This window comes from Battus philenor, unplaced genomic scaffold (assembly GCF_028537555.1).
Source record: "Battus philenor isolate CCGP_79_NKW_IND1 unplaced genomic scaffold, ilBatPhil1.0.hap1 SCAF_12, whole genome shotgun sequence".
Classification (NCBI taxonomy): domain Eukaryota; kingdom Metazoa; phylum Arthropoda; class Insecta; order Lepidoptera; family Papilionidae; genus Battus; species Battus philenor.
Window position 1 is genome coordinate 10,503,085 of NW_027181674.1, and position 19,673 is coordinate 10,522,757.

The 19,673-nt window shown below is 30.9% G+C and overlaps 3 protein-coding genes across 3 annotated transcripts; 1 reads left to right on the forward strand and 2 right to left on the reverse strand.

The window, feature by feature from the left end:
• Positions 1–289: 289 nt before the first annotated feature.
• LOC137932674 (mitochondrial basic amino acids transporter-like) lies at positions 290–2,163 on the reverse strand. Its single transcript, XM_068776303.1, has 3 exons — positions 1,738–2,163; positions 1,398–1,459; positions 290–1,325 (listed from the first exon to the last, which is right to left on the reverse strand). The coding sequence occupies exons 2-3, from the start codon at positions 1,429–1,431 to the stop codon at positions 475–477; spliced, it is 885 nt and encodes a 294-aa protein (XP_068632404.1). The 5' UTR covers positions 1,432–1,459; positions 1,738–2,163; the 3' UTR covers positions 290–474.
• Positions 2,164–7,706: 5,543 nt separating this feature from the next.
• On the forward strand, positions 7,707–16,818 carry LOC137932747 (uncharacterized). Its single transcript, XM_068776412.1, has 13 exons — positions 7,707–8,030; positions 8,399–8,553; positions 9,015–9,085; positions 10,232–10,328; positions 10,407–10,432; positions 10,505–10,566; positions 11,022–11,205; positions 11,308–11,476; positions 12,425–12,592; positions 13,361–13,491; positions 13,570–13,690; positions 14,871–14,998; positions 15,532–16,818. The coding sequence occupies exons 1-13, from the start codon at positions 7,794–7,796 to the stop codon at positions 16,143–16,145; spliced, it is 2,163 nt and encodes a 720-aa protein (XP_068632513.1). The 5' UTR covers positions 7,707–7,793; the 3' UTR covers positions 16,146–16,818.
• Positions 15,155–18,646, reverse strand: Scox (Synthesis of cytochrome c oxidase). Its single transcript, XM_068776413.1, has 5 exons — positions 18,250–18,646; positions 17,654–17,777; positions 17,379–17,460; positions 16,976–17,102; positions 15,155–16,668 (listed from the first exon to the last, which is right to left on the reverse strand). The coding sequence occupies exons 1-5, from the start codon at positions 18,523–18,525 to the stop codon at positions 16,519–16,521; spliced, it is 759 nt and encodes a 252-aa protein (XP_068632514.1). The 5' UTR covers positions 18,526–18,646; the 3' UTR covers positions 15,155–16,518.
• Positions 18,647–19,673: the final 1,027 nt, after the last annotated feature.

Genomic DNA, 19,673 nt, shown 5'->3' on the forward strand with positions numbered 1-19,673 from the left:
AAATCCAACTAAAGTATCAAATACAACTAATATTAATAAAAAAAAACTTAATTAATTTATTCAAAGGTAATAAACTAATTTTGTTAAAAAGGTTATAAACAGCTATAAAAATTTAGCTAAATCCTGAAGACTTTAATGTTACAAATTTCCTTTGTTTTCACCCAGACGTAAAGTTTCTTTTAAATTTTTATCTTAAAAAATCAAACAAATATTTTATTAATTTTGTACATATTTTTATTAACAAGTATAATTTTTTGATTCAAAATTGATCGCTAAATTATAAAACTAATAATAAATTAGCAAAGAAAAGGTTAATCATTTTGATTATAAAAACATATCCGTAACCACATAATCAATCAGACTTCTATGAAAATAGTACTACACGTATTACTTTTTGAATCATTTTCATTAACTTGTATTCAACTACTATAAGTTACTAACAATGAATCTGTTGTACTGTATTATATTATATTATTATTGTAATATATCACAGAGGTAATCGGGTTCGTGACGCACTGCATCGCTAATGGCAGCGGCCTGTGCCAATGTTTTGACTGCGTTATCCGAAGTACAGTATTGCCAGGTTCTTTCGGTCCACACTACTGCAGAGAAACAAGCGCCGTTGCTTATAAACGCGCGCAAAGTAACCGCCCCGATGCCACGTCTCATGCAGCGCCAACCTTCGCTCTGTATAGATTTAATAAAACAATCCCATGCGCTCAAATACCTTCCAAGCGTATCACCTTGAATCCGAGATTTTACTACATCTATTGGATACAGCAAGATCCACGAAAGTGCTCCTGCAATACCTCCTGCTGTAAACACTCTCAAAGCGGACTGATTTCCTCGGGTCATAATTTCATAGGACGTGAAATAAATTGCAAAAGCGGGGCTGTCGCGAGCCGCTGTAATTCCAAGACCGCGAAAAAGAGCTTTAAATCCTCCATTTTTGATAATATGTCGAGTGCCTGCCCATGCTCCCTTGGGCATATTTTCTTCCGGCTTAGCAAGTTGTTGTCGCGTTTTTACGAGTTCCACAGGCGAACAAATAAAACTTTGCATAAAGCCAGCGATGGCTCCAGCTACCGCGTGAGTTGTCAACGAGTCGGGGTTGGGTAAAGCTCTTCGCGTGTTACCATAGGCACCGAAAACTATTGCGTTTACGGCTGCTATACCGCCCAACGGCGCCCACACTCCTCGATAAGCTGTTGAAAGTATTTCTCCTTTAAATAAAGCCTTGGTACATTCGAGTGCACTACCTCTTCCCGATTGTATGTGCACTTTTAAAGTGTCCAAAGGATGTCCGGCTACGATTCCAACGCTACCTGGAGAAGTTGTATTAAAAATGATAAAATGCTGTGGGTTTGTGAAAACATTCCAAGTTAAATTGCACATACCTCCAATACATCCAGCAATAAAGTCCAGAGCCATTTTTATAGATTACTTGTGTAGTCGGTAGCTGTGGTAATATAAATTAGGTAATATAAATTTTTATAATAAACATCTAAAATTAATACAACAGAATATGTTTTCAAGTATTTAATTTTAATATAATATTTGTTAGTCTTGTATTTTAAGATATCATCAGCTCTCATCACGAGAGGACGTCATGTCGCCAGCAAATAAAAATAGCGGTTGAGCTTATAAAGTCGATCACGGCAATATTTCATTATTTATGTTCAAAGCCTGATAATAATTGTCACAATTGACCTACGATAAGACGTAAAGAAATCTTACCTTTCTTTTGTTCAAATCAAATAATCGTAATGAGAATTAACGTTGCCACCACTGGAGGTGATGCCAATGAACATGATGCTGCCGGCTAGAGTGAGGTGGGCTTCAGTGTTGCACGCAGCCTACTGTGTATTGTATTAACGGTCTCAGTCGACAAAGATCACCGTCCTTCTCCCGCGCTTGTCCGTCCGATACTCTTTCACGCCTACTATCACCTCGGGGTCATCCTTATCGCCCGGGCCATAATGCGTCTTGAATCAACTCCCACTTCTCGTTGCCTTTTGAAACTTTTACGTATCTTAAATTCTCAACCGAAGCAAAAAAGTCTAAACCAACGATTACATTACCGGTATCCTTAGTTTGAAATAAAATCTTTTGCATCGTGCAACATTCGTAATAATATTAAATAAACTATTAATTAAAAAATTTATAAAAGAAATTCCTTGTGAGTATGAACATTCTGGAAAAACCAGGTTTATTTGAAATCTTAGATCAATGTTGTATCTCTAAATGTTTTGGTGGCATGTTATAAAACTTTTTTTATGTTTTTTTTAAGTTAATGCATACGAATAAGAGAAATATTTTTGTTGGATCAATCTTTAAACGTATCCTAAAGGTAAATTCCAGTTATAACTTCACTTTACATTAATTAATAAAATTATGACTTATAAGATCTTTGTAAATGTGGCACAGTATGAATATCTCAAAATCCAATTCATGTTTAAAGTACGTTTTTCGTTTTTGTTCTAGATATTGTCTGCTTATCTCTAATATATTAGTAATAACCAAAGTAGTAAATGTAGCAATTTTTATTTTATTTGTAGTTTTAAAAACAATTTAATTATTTCTGTAATTTTTCATAACTATAACTTTAACCGGCTGAACCATCACAAGCGCTAGCTCTTCATACGACGATTACGTTTATCCACATATTCTTTTTAAAAGTAATAATGAAATATTTTATACATCATAAATTTTCAATCACAGCTTCTAAAAATTGCGAGTTAAAACCCTACAACTCTCGTCCCAGAAATCCTTAAAAAAATATACTTCAGTGAAGACTAGTTTAAATAATTAATAATAGGCGAAGAATCTATAAAAAGGCGTTTTAGGATAATAAAGCTAATAAAATAAACTTTCGACATTTCTTAGACAAAAATTATTAAAAAGTACTATCATATTTGTTATTTCTGTTATTCACGAAAATCAACGTATCAATGATAGCTTGCACACGTGCCGCTTTAAGGAAATTTCGAATTTGTTATATTTTTAAAAATGTTCAATAGTAAACGCGAAAATATATTTATAACGATAACTTTAAGTGGCAAACAAGTATAGTCCGTCAGATGATAACATCGCCTGCAATATCAGGGTTGGCGCACCATATGAAATAGTGTTAAAAGTAGCTTGTCAATTTTTATTTAAAATTGTTTTAATTTTCTTAATATTACTATAATAAAGAGCACACCTGATGATAATTAAATCGATGACAATATCGTTAAATGTCGTGATAGTATAAAAAAAGGAACATTTTTAATTTTATTAGTTTACGCAAGATCTCGTTCAAAATGACATGAAAATGCCATATCGATGAAAAGTGAGTGCAACACTCTACGGGAATGTCCCCGAACTTGCATTTTATAGAAAAAATTAATCTGCAATCTATTATTGAAGGTGACAGTGTGTAAGACTGTGTTATGGCCGTTGTAAAATCAATTGGAAGACCACCACCATCCAACCTATCGTATCTATAACACGGACGTCCTTTGCTATTTTATGTCATCAATCATTTGAGGAAGCTATTTAAGGACAGTAAATTTTACCATATACATGCATATGCATACTAAACTTGTTTAAAATTATTTTGCTAAAATCAACAAATGATTTTATTTTTCTTTTGGAATTTATTAATGAAATATGTAGATCTGTAAGCGCACATTATCTTGTTTAAACTAAAAGGTTGATACTATTTGGGACCTTTCAACCTCAAGATCCGAGATAATGATGAAATTGTTTTTCTTGGTTATTCTATGAATACTTAAAATGTGCCAATTTGGAGAGTATTATTGTGCATAATATATATGAAATAGACTATACATACAATAAAAGTATTTTTCAAAGTTATAGAAAAACAACTTTTTATCATTCAATGGATATCATAGGACCCCAACCGGCCAGTTCTACTTCATTGATATTTATGTGTTAGAACCAATTTTCTCAACTCAACAATTTTCTCAGGTATAATTCTTGATAAAAAAGCTCCAGTGGAATCTCCATTTTCAACACTCGCAGGCAAACTCAGCTCCGTCGCCTTTGCAATTAAAAAAGTAAAACAGTTAGCAGTCCGCTCTGATATTTTAACAACATTTTGTCCTATGGTAGTATTATAGGCTAGTGGCGCCTAAATAAATTATATATTTAAACTTAAAACTCAGTTTCCCTGAAAGATGTTTTTAAAGAAATTAATATTATAACAGTTGCTTCTTGATACACCTTTAATAACAAATTATTTATGCGCCAAAATTTGAACACTTACAAAAATTAAATGACAGACAGGTGATAAATATAAAAAATGATAATCTGCAAGTAATGCCTAAATTTCGCCCTGAAAAGTTAACAAATTCTTTTAGTGTCTAATAGAGATGGGCAAAATGTATCCCTGTCAAGAAAAGAGTGATTTATACCTTTCCGATATTGGGTTATATATCACTTTTATCTTCGGCTCTTCTAACTCAGACATAAAACTCAGAAAGAAGGAATAAAACGTGTGAAATATTCTTATTAAGCATTTTATGTATTTGATGTTGCCCTTCCGAAAATCTGCAGTTTATATTTTTAACACAAACATGCCATAGCTATCCGCCTCTCCCTTTTACGTATAAATTGCTATAAAAGCCCGTCTCTTTCTCTCTAACTCTGAACGAGCCGTAACTCATCACGAAAATTGACTCTTGAGCATAAAAATATAGAGATATAATTAAAACACATCCCAGCTAGAGAGTGATTATATCTTTTGCAAAGATATGTACTTTTTGTTTTTAACTCGCGAGCTACCCATCTCTAGGATCTAAGTACGTATGTATAACTAGAATGCACAAGAAATCTTAGACATTCTTTTTTTTTGATTGTAAATCTAAAATAAAATTGTTTTATTAAATAAATGTTATTTAATAAATTCAAGAATTTTTAGTTGAGCAAAATGTGTGGAACGTTGTTTGTTTGTTGATATTTACATGGTTGATATTATAATATATAACTGAAATATTATTAAATTTTATTTATATGTAGCAATTGTTTTGTTTCCGGTGGTCTTTTCTCATCTATATAGATATAGAATGCTGATCTGCTGGATAGCTTATTACTAATAATGTTAACATATTTGACGATTCAAAAGTACCTACTTCGATGTAGAAATATAATTTGTTTAAAAAAACTCGGTGTGATGCCATTTGGCACTGGTCCAGCTGAATTATTAAACATCATGTGAACGCCTTATACGTCTCTTTACCTAATGGAATTAAAAATGAATTAACATATTATCTATTTAGAAAATTAATCGGGTAGGTTCATGTGGCACTAATGTGATTAAATAAAAATGGTTCGTTCTCTTTTATCACTAGTTGTTTTCTTATGTAACGTTTACTCAGAGAACATCATTATGTTTAATTGATGAAATGTTTAAATGTTATCAATCACCTTTTACTTTGCTTTTTCGTGAAACATTATCATATTAGGTCGGGGAAAAAGTTATTTACGCAAATAATATGTTTAAACTGTAATAAAATCTATTTGTTTCTTGCGTGTTTTGGTGCCATTAAAAAGTTACATTTTAAAAAAGGAAACAATTTAATAAAATTTTATTTCGAGTCTCTTTCTGCTGTTTATCGTAATGTTTACGAGTGTTCCTAATGAATATTTCGATGGATTTTAAAATTTTGCTTCGATAAAGGGAAATGAAAAGAAAAGGAAAATGCATCGTAAACTGCGTAAAAATTGTGACTGAATGAATTTAATACCGTGTCAGTAAAAGTAGCATAAAGTAGATTTGAACGTTTTGAAACCGGAGTTTTGATGTCAAAGATGCACCGCACTCTGTTCGCGCAGTTACATGTACAATAGACGCCATTTTTTTTTTAAAAAACGTGGATCAAGATCCGCCTATCAGTATTTAAGGCGTAGCTGAAAAGTTGAAAATTGACTACAAAACAGTTTTTCAAATACAAAACCACTTGATATCTGGATACCACACGAACTCACTGAAAGAAACAGGAATTTTTTTCACGAAATTGATAGATGTGATGTACAGTGGATCTTATACAACAAAAAGGTTGTAATCGAAGATCACACACTGTGGAAAAACCCGAGTTAACTCGTAATATTGTGTATATGATAGAATTGGAAGGACATTACTTATTACGAGCTTTTAACACAGAACAGAACCATCAATTCGGATCTTCTCTACTAACATCTGTAGAAATTAAATAGGACTAGGACGTGCACATGCATTCGCTTATAGTCCTGACCTTTAGATTTCAACCAGTTTCGGTGAGTTCAGAATTCAAGAAGTGAGTTCTGTGAAAACTACTTGTTGTGTTTTTTTTAAACAGGTGTTCCAAAATTTCTACAGCAACAGCATCATGTCACTATCTTCTCCTTTTTTAAAAGTCGTTTCCGACTTGGAACGCCTTGACATCCAATATAATAAATATAATAAAATAAATTTTTAGAAAATTTCTTCTCAGACAGAATGTGTAGTGAGCAGGTTGTTGAATGTAGTGGTATGCTTAGAATTACTAATTACAGGCTACTGTCATAAAATATAATAATTCAAGTTCCGACTAACAGCGCTCACAACTAACGTCAAAAGGAAATATTACTGATACCGGCCATAAAATAACAGGCAACGTTCTGAAACGCCAAAAATGGATTAAAAGCTCTTTCTGTACGATTATATCCTTTGCTTTCTTCAAAGCATAACAGAACTCAATATTACTACAGAGAAGAGTTCAGTTATTGATTTCACTCAATCAGTCCAGGGGGTAGGTGATCGCATCCATGTTATTTTACCGTCTACTTTCCCCATAATCAGTAATTTGTCGAATGCGCAGATGTGTAAACATTCGTGCTCTGAAAATGTGAACAGCGTGTCTTCATCAGTACATCGGAAATAACTGATCGTCGTTTCGCTAATGGAAATGCCACCCTTCAACCTTTCCGAGGCTTTAGTCGTTATAAACTAGCCATATGTATTAAAACGTATTGGAGATAGAATGCATAGGATGAGTACGCAAGGGAACGTACTCTTTTCTCCTGCTTGAGAGGACATCGAGAGGATTCCGTGGAGCCCTATTTTTGTGCATCGGTATTAGAAGCTAATCGTACCAATCTTTAGACCATATATTTGTCATCCCTAGCTGAATCCAAAGATACCGAAAAAATAATAGATGTATTTTCATAAATTCTTAACTTTATAACAAGTATAATGTCTTTGAAGTGAAACTTATTGTCGACAAGATAGCATGGTTCAATATAAATAAACGTTGAGAAAATGTGAGTCTAATTTTTAAATAAAACATAATTAAATAATATAAAAAAAAATTAATTCGATTCACCGAAACATTGTGGAACTCCACTAGCTTTTGCATTTTGTTTTCCTAGATCACAATGCATATTGTTTTTATGTTTTATAAATTTAAACAATGTTTTGATTTGAGTAAAACAAGTATTTTATTATATTACATATTAAATATTGTCTATCGCGGAAAAAACTTATGAATGTAGAACAGTACACACAAACGTCAAAATGAATATGTTGTCAAATTTATTCTGTTTTACTGATTATTTACATTCGATTGACGCGAAATTTATTTATTGTTATTTATATTTTCGATTATATTACATTAATTAGTTATACAAAATTAGTAATATGTGTAAAGTAAATAAATATGAATTATGTTTAAAGAATTTTAGATGTTCCTTGTGAAAAAACAGCTATACAATGGGTAAAGTTGTTGAAATTTTAGAAAACATATACTACACTTTCTAAATATGTGTCAAAAATGGATTTAATAAATATTAACCAAATAATTCCTGCGGAAGGATCGGAAGATCTGAAATCCTTAGAAAAAAAGTATCTATACTCTATAGAAAATTACGACGACAAGAAACGTAATCGTACCGATTGTAATTTTGGACATATATGTAGAATTTGTTTATCAAAGAAAAATCTAATTTCGTTATGTCCGGATATGTGTAAAAATGTTTCTGATATGTATTTGTCAGTGACATCAATAAAAGTAAGTGAGTTTATTGTAGTTTTTGTTTTGTGTTATCTAAAGAAAATTTAAAAAATGGTTATGCAATAAGATACCAAAAAATTTATTATTTATTTAACTTTGTAGCATGTTCCATAGCAATGCTTATCAATTATCAAAAGTACATCTCATATACATTACAACAGGGCTAGCACCTACTATTAACCTACTATTTTTATTTAAGTAGTGTGTAATTTCGTTAGAGTTTACCTATATTGTAAGATAATTTAAGTTACACAAATCAAAAACTTTCGATGTTTGATTATCAGTCAAATGGATAAAATAAGATCCATTATAAACATATTTATGACAAACATTTATAGTCATAATGGCTATGTCTAAAATTTCAGGTGGATTTGGAAAGTCAACCATTACAAATATGTGAACCTTGTAAAAATGACCTCACCTTATGTTATAATTTTAGAATTAAATGTCTTAAATCTGACTACATCTTCAAAGCTTTAATTGGTGAAATAAACACTGCTAAAGGTGATGACGGTACAAGGTAATGTTAAAAAATTTTTGTTTACTTCTAATATAAATCTTTACATAGGAAGCTAAAGTCAACAATTTACATTTTCAACAATACAAATGATGAAACATAATGATATAAATTTTCAAGTACTCATACTTGTACCAAATATACATACATAAATATACATTTGTACTAAGATTTGAATTTAAATGTGTAGTAGTACCAGAAAACTATTCTCGTAAATTTTTACAAATTCACAAGTAACCATAGTAAATGTAATGTATAGGAGTGTATTTCCATGTAATAATAAAGAGTAAAAAATTTTTCAAATTGAATTTTAACTTTTTTTAATTACTGATTTAGATAATTAAAAAGAAATACATAAAATTAAAATAAGAAGGTGAAACATAAGCCCTTGTAAATTCCACAAAATCAGTATTTAATTGAATGCTCATATTTTCTGTAATAAATTTTCTACAATTTCATTTCAGCTCTACAACTAATGGTGAATTAAAAACTGAAATAGTTGGAGTACTGAAAGAAGAAGCAGAAGAACCTGAAGGTATTTGATCATTTTTAATATTTTACAATTAATGTATATATACAGTCAAACCTAAGTGCTAACTGGATTAACGAGAAAACTATTTGCTAAGTCCCATCACTTTGCTCTCCTAAAGTATCTATGAGTGAGAAACATAAAATCTCTATAAGTGATAGTCATTTTCCATGTGTATAGCTCTTTGAGTAAAATTGCTACTTGTATCTCTATAAGCAACACTTTACTTTTGTTGTTTTATTGCCCATTCTAAAATTTCATGAGATTTCTGTTATGTTGCTCTTTGACAATTGTTATTGCCTTCTACAGTTCTAGGAGCTTGTTGTATTAGAATATGGGATTTATTACCCCTAATCAATAGTAAAATAAAATAATCTATTTATTTTATTATTGATTGTGGAACTTGTATTGTTGGAGGATATTCCAGAAAAACAAGAAGCTATTTATGTAATTGGAAAAAATGGACATTAACAAATTTTAAAAATATAATAATGGAATCACATTTTTAGGTAAATGTGATAGGATTATGAAAGTGAAACATTCATATTTAGTTATTATTTCAATAAATATCCTTACTATATTATTACTATTATGTTAATAAAACCCATCCATACATATATTTTGTTTTTAATTATGTACACATTTAAACTGAAAAATAATGAAACCTCAAAGAAAAAAAAACAGTTTTTGTTCCCTTGGGATCTCCTTTATCCAGGTTTGACTATATGTATATTTTTATCTTTTCCCAGATTAGGGAGCAATTGGAATGTTTTAGAAAGTGAGGAAAATTTAATTCTAGTTTCTGTAATTGGGCTTTTCTGGCATACTTATCATGACATACACAAATGATCACTATTTATGATAAAAAGTGGATAAAAATGAATAGACACTTTTATGGAGTTCTAATTTCCTCAATAATTTTATAATTATATCCCTGACTTGTAGGGGGATCTTCATAATTTAAAAAAATTCTTATACTTATATTAGTAATTTAAATTGTTTTTAATGTATTGAAATTATTTTCCTTGTTTCTATAAATATGTATAAACCTTTTTGGAATTAATTTGCAGTTGTAAAATAGGGATCTGAAAATGGTCTAAATAAAGAGACTATCTAGGGATATTATTTTATTATTAATATAATTTGTTACAGACGCACAATATTTGGAAGACAGTATCGATTCTGATTTATGTAAGAATAACGTAGAGGATAATTTATTAAACGTATTAAAAACGGAAGGTAAAATCAGGTACAGCATTATAACATATAATTATTTTTTCTACTTTGTCTAAAAATAAAATTTGCAATAAAAATTTTCTTGTTTTAGGAAAAGAACAAAAAGTGACATCCCAGGTAAGAAAACAAATAATCTGTATATTTCTGTATATACATTACCTAAAAATAACACACTCTTTATATCAACAGATTCAACACACCTTAACAAATATAAACGGAAGAAGTTTCATTTCTGTTCACTATGTTCTAAGGTAAATTTGAATGAACATTTGGTCCTTCATTTTTTAATATCATTTAAAAAACAAAAAAGAATCTCAACGATAATTTTTCTCTGTAATACTATGGTATTGATCTTTACTAAGTTCTAATGTTATCGATATTATATCATGTATAGAAATAATTTCGATAAATCAAACTTATTACATTGGGTAATGTATTTTGTGTTGTATATTTTATAAAAACCTTATCATTATTATATACGAGATTATGATATTTACGTATCTATATACGTAAACATGATGTATTATAAATAATGTAGGAAATGAACATCTGTGTTTAATGAATAAAAATTTATTTATAATTTTATTGTGAAGCTTATTAGTTGCTTAAAATCCCTTTGCACTAATTTTTTTTAAATTTCTTGGTAGCCTTAAATTGAAAAGAAAGATTTTATTTAGAATTCTTATGAATAAATATTTTTATTCAGAAATTCCTAAAGGCGAAAACACTGAAAGATCACATTAAAGGCGAACACGGGGCAGAGAAACGGCCATACTCTTGTAATCAATGCAAGAAGTCTTTCTGTTCAAAACACGACTTAGATCTTCACGCTACGATACATAACAAAACCGATACGTGGTCATGCAGCGAATGCCACAAGTATTTCGAAGGTGAGATATTTATTTTTATAATTTAGTTAACTATTAGAAATTCAACTTATCATTTTATTTATAACATTGGAAGATGCGTAAAACTGTAATTGTATTTTGTAGACAAGAGTAGGTTCCGGAGGCACATCCAACGCCATATGGAAACCAAACGCCACCCGTGTGCGACATGCGGCAAAACGTTCGCAGAGCTGTACGGACTTCGGCGGCATGAGCGCGTCCACACGGGCGAGGTGCCAGACAAGCCCCACGCCTGCCATGTCTGCGACAAAAGGTTGTTCACCATACGAGTCGAACATTTATATCACTCAATGGTTTTGGTAGTTCAATATAGTTATACCTACATCAAGAGGATAGGAAATAACTCGACTATTAAACTTTAATTTACGTTTTTCTTTATCGTGTCAATGTCTTGTTTTAAGAATAGTTTGTGTTATTAATAGTTAATTTAATAATATAATTTTTGTTTTTGCTTGCAAGTTTAAAATGCACTAAACACTTTTTTAATTCAACTTAATATTAAGTTTTGTGAAGCTGGATGTCAAGAATTATATGTGCAACCTGTCTTTATAACAACAATAAAACCTAAAGGATTAGGAATGTTCTTCAAATAACAATTGCGCTAGACATATCTGATCAATCTGCTGATGATAGCGTTTTTGGTCAAAAGTGATTTTTATCAAGTAGCGATGAACAGTTGTACATAATCATTTTTATTCCAAATTCAAAATCGTATTTTTATATTTTTACGTAAATTTTCAATATCCACACAGTTAATTTTATTTTCTGTAATAAAATAAAAGTTTTATAAATAGTTATGTAAAATAGATTTCGTTATTACTACTTTTGCACGATTTTTTGATTAGATACTAAGGGTTTTTTCAATGATCTTATAAAGTTGTTGAACATGACAATATATTACTTGTATTGTTTTACAAGACTTTTTTTGCACGCTTTTCTAAGGAACGTATCTTGATTTTACAAAAAGTGTATTAGCGAGATTTTTTAATTTTTTTATAACCATTATTTTTGGTATTTTGATTTATATAATTTCATTTATTTGTTGTATCACCACGTTCGTGTGACCACCCACCACCAGGTGTACTCCGTTCACGTGACGGCTAACTTAGCCACACTGGTTTATTTCATGGGTGCTGATCCCGTGTGGGTGACGGTTGGCCTTTAGTATTGGAATGATGTTGTGAATGGTGATACTGCACAGGTACAGCAGCCGCGCGCTGCTCGCAACGCACGCGGCGCGACACACGGGCGCCCGGCCGTGCGAGTGCGCATACTGCGGCAAGGCGTTCCCGTCGCTACGGCTGCTCGCCTCGCACCGTCTTGTTCACTCGGATCGCAAACCCTACGCCTGCCGCTACTGCGACAAGACGTAAGCGATACGGAGATTTATACAGAATTTCTAATCATTATTTCAGATACGCACTTTTAAATCATCAATTATTAAACAAATATACAAAATAGGTTTAAAAAACAATGGCATGTGCTATTAACTGTATGTGCTCCAAATTTATAGTCGGGTAATAATTTTGCTGTTATTTTCTTTCAACTTGACTTAAAAAAAAGCAAATATGTAGAGGAGGAACTTGCCTTTTAGCGACTTAATATCATATTACATAAAATATATTCAAGAAATTGATAAAATTATTTATGAAGATAATAAAAATATATAGTTCGGATAGACATTTGTTTTCGTTTAATAAAGATCTTTCAACCTTTGCCCAAAACGTGTAATCATCTGTTTGCAGTACCTTTCAAAGCTTCATACAAATTCAAAATGTAAAAACAAGCATTAGAAGAGCCGGCAAAAAACGCAACAGTTGCTCTTTTTAAATGAATTCTAACAATGTTTGATGTATATATTATGTAATCAAACATGTAAATGAGTCAACAAGCAAGATCCAATAATTTAGATACAAGTACAACACTTGAATGTAATAATAAGATTCATTTAATAATACATTCTTAAATTTTTAGATTTAAAACTAAGAATAGGAAGACCTAAGATATATGGAACTTTAAAGTCCACACGAAAAGTCCACACGCTCGCCGAAATTTTTGGTCCTTCATATTACAGTACAAATGGTAGTATCGATTACCGTTATTTGTCTTTCAACGTTTAACCAACCACACTCACCAGTTTCCGGCACGAGTCGACGCGCAACACACATCATCGCACGCATACTGGCGAAAAACCTTATGTGTGTGCGTCATGTGGGAAGACCTTCATCCAACGCTCTAATCTCGTACGTCACACGCGTACACACACAGGTAAACAAGAAAAATCAATGTACAAATTAAAAAACTTTACATAAGAAAAATTTATATAAAACCGATTGATATGTACAGGCGAACGGCCGTATTCGTGCGAGTTTTGCGACCGTAAGTTCTCATCAGGGTCTACGTTGAAGAATCATATAAGGATCCACACCGGGGAGAAACCCTACTTTTGCCCAGTTTGCGAGAAGAGGTCTGTACATTTGACATGAGTCGAGACCACAGTCTAAAATAATTCGAATCAAAATTAATAAGTTATATAAAACTAATTCTAAATAAAATGTTGATAGTTAATACTAACAAAAAAAAATAAAAGTAAACAATATAAAAATTAAAAAAATAACTGTTAACTTTGTCCAAGCGTAGTTCCATATTTATAAATAAATTTCGTCTAATTTGTTCGTGAATTTTTGTATTAAAATATTTTAATATATTTTACAGTTAGTTATGATAGCTTTATTCTATGAGATTATTATTATAATTTATAATCGTCAGATTAAAATTTAGTTTATTAGTATGTAAGTATTTGTAATTTTATATTTTTTGGCTTGACACCCATAATCTCTTCTTATTAGGTTATATCATAATCTCACGCTAATAGTCAGCTTTGATAAACTCGTTGTTTTAGGTAATAATAACAAATGTTTATCTTATATTAAATCTGTGTATAAATATATATGTGGAACGTACCCTACAAAACGGACTGCTTTTGCCACAAGTTATAATCTAGGAGTTATTACTTACATGTTATATGCGCGACCTTAGTGTTTATCGTTAGTTGGCTTTCGATGTCCAGACTATTGTTTAAAAGGCCTCTAAGTCACCGGTGTTAATAATGCAAGTCTCCAAGAGAGCTTTAGAGAGATCCTTTAAGAGCTAGAGCACTTAAATTATTACATTAAACATACGTAAAAAGCTATTTGAAATTCACGCTACCACAAATAAATTGAAGCTAGCTAAGGAATATATGTAAGAAGTAATTCTATGAATAGATGTATGGATAATATAGTAAACGCACTTTTAAAACAATAAATACAAATAAACACGATAAGGAGGGATGCTTCTTTGCCTTAGCTTCAAATTTAGTGGAAAGACTTCTTCTATAAATTTATAAAGACATTCAAAATAAAGTACATTTTTGTACAAGGTGATTGCTTATAGGTGTAAAAACTAAGTGTTAATTTAAAATATACATTAGTTAATAGCTTATTTGCTATCAATTAATGTAATTAATGCGGACGTCGAAAGTATTTCAAAATTCTCGTTACCATATATTAAAATCAATTATTGTTTACTATTTGCCTGTTACATTCCAATAGAATAATAAATGAATGTAAAATATTTCAGAGACGTTTCAACGATTCTCGTTACAGATTCGCCCGCTGCGACATGCGGGCGCATATGTCGCAGCACACGGGCGAGCGGCCGCACGCGTGCGCCGTGTGCCACAAGCGGTTCGCGCGGGCGTGGCGGCTGCGCGAACACTGCCGCCAGCACACAGGTCCGTGTGCAAACACATGTTAACTAAGAAATCACTTTTAAAAAATAGTACAAGCTTGTAAAAGCTACACAAAACCAACATTCTGTTTGTACGCAAATCATTTTTATTATTATTATAACAAATATACATTTATTTTTGTTTGACAGTATTTACACAGCAAATATTAATTACAAAACTTTTGTTCCTAATTGTGTTAGGTTGTTATGAATTAAATTTTGACTGTACAAATCAAATATTATTTGTAATAAAAATAACAGTTTTCGTTTCAAAAATACTTATGTAATATGGATTTTGTTATTACTTCTTTTGCTTGTTTTTTGTGAACAATCTAGTTTTTTCATCTTGCATGATTTTACGTTAAACGGAAAAAAATAGCCAAAGGTGACCCTAAGGAATCTTCTACTTTGATTCTTTATCATTTGATACAAGCTTAAGCCTTCTGACTGATATGTGGTTATGACCAAACCACCACCCGGCTGAGTAATATTTAACTATTTTAAAATAAACTATATATAATTTTTGTATCTTTGCAGGCGAGAAACCATTTGAATGCGCGAATTGTACGGATAAGTTCGCAACTAAGTCACAGCTGATGAAACATTTTAAGACGCACCTGAAGCAAAAAAAGACAACTAAAAAGCAAGGAGTATTTGTAGTTCGCCATGTCGATATCACAGAGCCTTGTGTTCTGTCTGAAAATGTGGTATTCAGAGATGATGACAATGCATTGACTAAAAGTGACAAAAATATTAATGCAGTTGAAAACTCTAAAACTGAATTGAACATAGTTTCTAAAGCTGTTGATGCTGAAGACATGCCATTAGAGGTAATGGAAGAGGTAGTACTTGAAGATGATAGTAATGAAAAAGCAAATTTAGTAATGATTGAGAGCCCTGTAAATAAGAGTCAATACCAAACTGCCAATTTATGTGTAACAACTGATGGTGTTAATTTTATTAACAATATAAAAAGTGATGGCGATGTAAACTTTGTAACAGTGAATGCAGGAGGAGTGAGCATCTCTTCAACTTCAAGGGTTCACAGTGCACCGGTAAAGCTTTACCAATTGGATCAAAGTCTAGTTCGAATTCATAGATCAGTGGGACATCTCACTATTCGCAAAATAACTAGTACTACGAATTTTTAAATTGTCTGGAGAGCATTTATTTTTCTTTATTGTAATAAAATGTGGCTATTGTTTTATTCAGATTTCTATAATTATTTAAAAAAATATACAACTGCAGGTAGTAAATCGCATAAGAAATTGTGTATTTGTAACTACTAGGGTACCTTGTTTCATAGCAGCCTATGACTAAAGGTTAAATTTTCCAAGCACACATTAGTACTGTATCAGTACTAACTTACATGTAATTGTCCATTGATAAATGAAAGAAGTGATTCGAAGCAAATAAAGAGGACTTATATTTACTTATTATCTTCTATTAATCTTTGAAATATAAATTTCACTATATAATACAAGTCATATGCCTATAACTAAATAAATGCATTTTCCAGTAAACTCAAAACCAGGATTTCTTCTTAGATGCTTCATATTTCTGAATATTCACAAGCATTGAATTATGAATTTCTGAGGCATTTCGGTTTTGGCCATAATAATCAACAAACTCGCCATCAGGATTTACTAGATAAATTATGATTGTATGATCAACCTGAAATGTTTGAAGTGTGATGTAATACATTGTTTTTTGATATTAATATATAATATGAATTTATTTTTACTCTTATCTACTTTTTTCATAATTGCATAAATTGACTTTTCAAAAATTTTATTCACAAAGTTTTATCATAACACTGATTTAAGTTTAATAACATTAATAAACTTGAAAATTATTTTTTCATAAACTTAGTACATACTACCACTACCTTCTGTTTACATTCTATTCTATTACAAAGTATTTATTGTAAAAAAAAATTATAAATTATGTGACTTAAAATGTTTTCTTGAATTGAACTTACTATGTAATCATTGTCCACATCCTGTGGACCTGCACTGAAGTAAACACGATAAGATTTGCATGCCTGCTGTACCTGTTCCTCAGTTCCAGTAAGACCAAGGAATCGAGGTGAAAACTCCTTGCAATACCTGAAATAAAATTTCACTATGGTCTACATATATCATACAATACACAACAAAAATATAAATTTCTATTAATATTTATCTTCATATATGTGAAGTAAATGCATTCTTTAGAAAATTAAAGAAATTTATTATTGGCTGGTCTAAATTTTTTCCCACCATACATCAAATAAAAAAGTACATCCAATGTATAATAAGTATAAATTAATTGCGAATAATTTTTTTTAACCTTTTAGTTACATTCAATGTGTTATATATTTGATATATAAACAAAAAACTTACTTTCCAACTATTTCTGGACTATCTCTCTTTGGGTCAACAGATATAAAGACTGGCTGAAGAGGTGGTGAAGATGGGGATTTATCTAGCAAAAATAAAAAGCATTTGCATAAAATTATGAAACAAAAAATTAGATTTTTTGAATTTACACTTAATACATTATTCAAAATTTCAGTTTATTGACTACATGTTTCTGATGGGTATTTATGTCTATAAAATATTTGTGTAGAGGAATGTTAAAGTAACAACTTAATAGGATGTATTAAAAACAATCATACCGTGCAGATCAACAACTTCTGCCAACTTTTCTAATTCATCTGGACAAACATCAGGGCAGTGTGTGAATCCAAAGTAAATTAGTAACCACTTTCCTAATAAATCTGTACTCTTGACTAATTTGCCCTGTAAGGAGTAAAAATAATGCAATGTCAATTGTAATTCAATGCTTTATTAAAACCAAGTCAGGTATTGCAGAACTTTCACAGACTATTTTTTCAGAAAAACAAAGTAAATTTTATACACAAACAAGAATCTTCAAAACTCCAATATTATTTCAATATAGGTATTTAATAAAGTCAAATTAGATTCAGACAGACATCACAAACTTGAGGATGTGCCTCCCTTTTATAGATACCAAAATGATTATGAGGCAAGACATAATTTATAGGGAGTTTATGTCAATACATAATAAAAAAAAATTATTGTTAATATCTAGCTGTCCTGTACATTAAGTTAAATTGGGTACTGCTTCAAGTACATGATTTATTAACCTTGTTGACTTGTTTTTAAAATACTAGTATGTACTCGTAATTTCTTGAATCCTACGTGTAAAATTGAATCAAGATTTATCACACAAGGTATAGCTAAAAATTACCTCAGAATTAACAAGTTCAAAGGCTCCTCCAATCTTCGCTTTACCTATTTGTCGCTTCCGTTCGCGTTCTAGTGCCTCTTGTTTTTCTTTTCTAAGATACATCATAAAGGCAGTTAAGCTACCTCCGACCACGGCTGTTACCGCCATCGATTTCCACGTTATAGGCCCAAGAAACTTTTTTGGTTTTGCTTTAGGCGGTGTAGCATAATGTCTTAAAGATGAAGTAGAAAAGACACGACATACTGACAGGTATTTATTTCTTAAGAGAGAATTCATCTTGTATGCACACTGTAAATAGTTTTTTAAAGAATTTATTTCAACTTATCAATTATCAATACCACTTTATCGTAAGTATCTCATTTTCCGTTTTTAATTCTTCAACCTAAAAGTAATGTCAAAAACTAAAACATCGATGTTGCAATAACCAAAAAAATTGTAATTGGAAATATTGAAAACTTGACTATAAATTTCTAAATATTGCGTACATAAGAATCCTAATTCAAAGGGGTATTTTGAGTGACGTTGACTAATTAATATCTGATTTTAGCATTAATTAAGTAAAATGGGATAGGTACTTCAATTCAATAATAATATTTAAATTTCTTCTTTAATTAACAATATAGTTTTAACATATTCACCACTATTATAAATATCACGCACCATGCCCCTCAGAAGAAAAAAGTTTTCATGTATGTTTATGAGAAGCTGCCGAATTTCAATTAATTTAAAAACTCTATTATATACTAATAGTAATTGGTTTAATTTTTTAAAACATTCATAAAACCACTGTGGGGCTTATAAAAATTGATCTGCTGTCGATTGGAATGATTTTTCGTGTGACGACTTTTTCCAACATTAAGTCCAACTTGAAATCTGATAAATTGCTTAATCGAGTATTTTATAGATATTCTACATAATACTCTTTAAATAAGGAGTAAAGTTTCACACTGTCTACACCACAATCTAAAAATTTTCTACCACACCAAGATCAGCTGGTATCTTGATAGACCCAGCGATTTCCTATCGCACCAGTCAAACTTTAACTATTCCACATTATAGGTCTGATTGGTCCCTGTACGTGGTCCGTCTAATTAAATAAAAATCCAGGGAAAATAGTAATTGTTAACAGAAGATGAATTAATTGCTATGGAAAAGGTTGTGTACCTATCGTAGACTGAAAAATGTGCAACGAAACCTAAAGAGTAAAACAGAACAATAGACTGAAAATAAAATTTGTAAACGCTAGCAGAAAAATTGTAGCTGCCGTACTTAAACTTACATATATTATCGCCCAAATGCTAAGCCGTGAGTTTCAACTGACTTCCCGCTTCAAGCGAAGAGAAAATAATCATGTTATGGACCGACAAAGATCTTTAAGTAACGCTTAAAGTGCAACAAATCGCGAGCTGACAAACAACCGAACT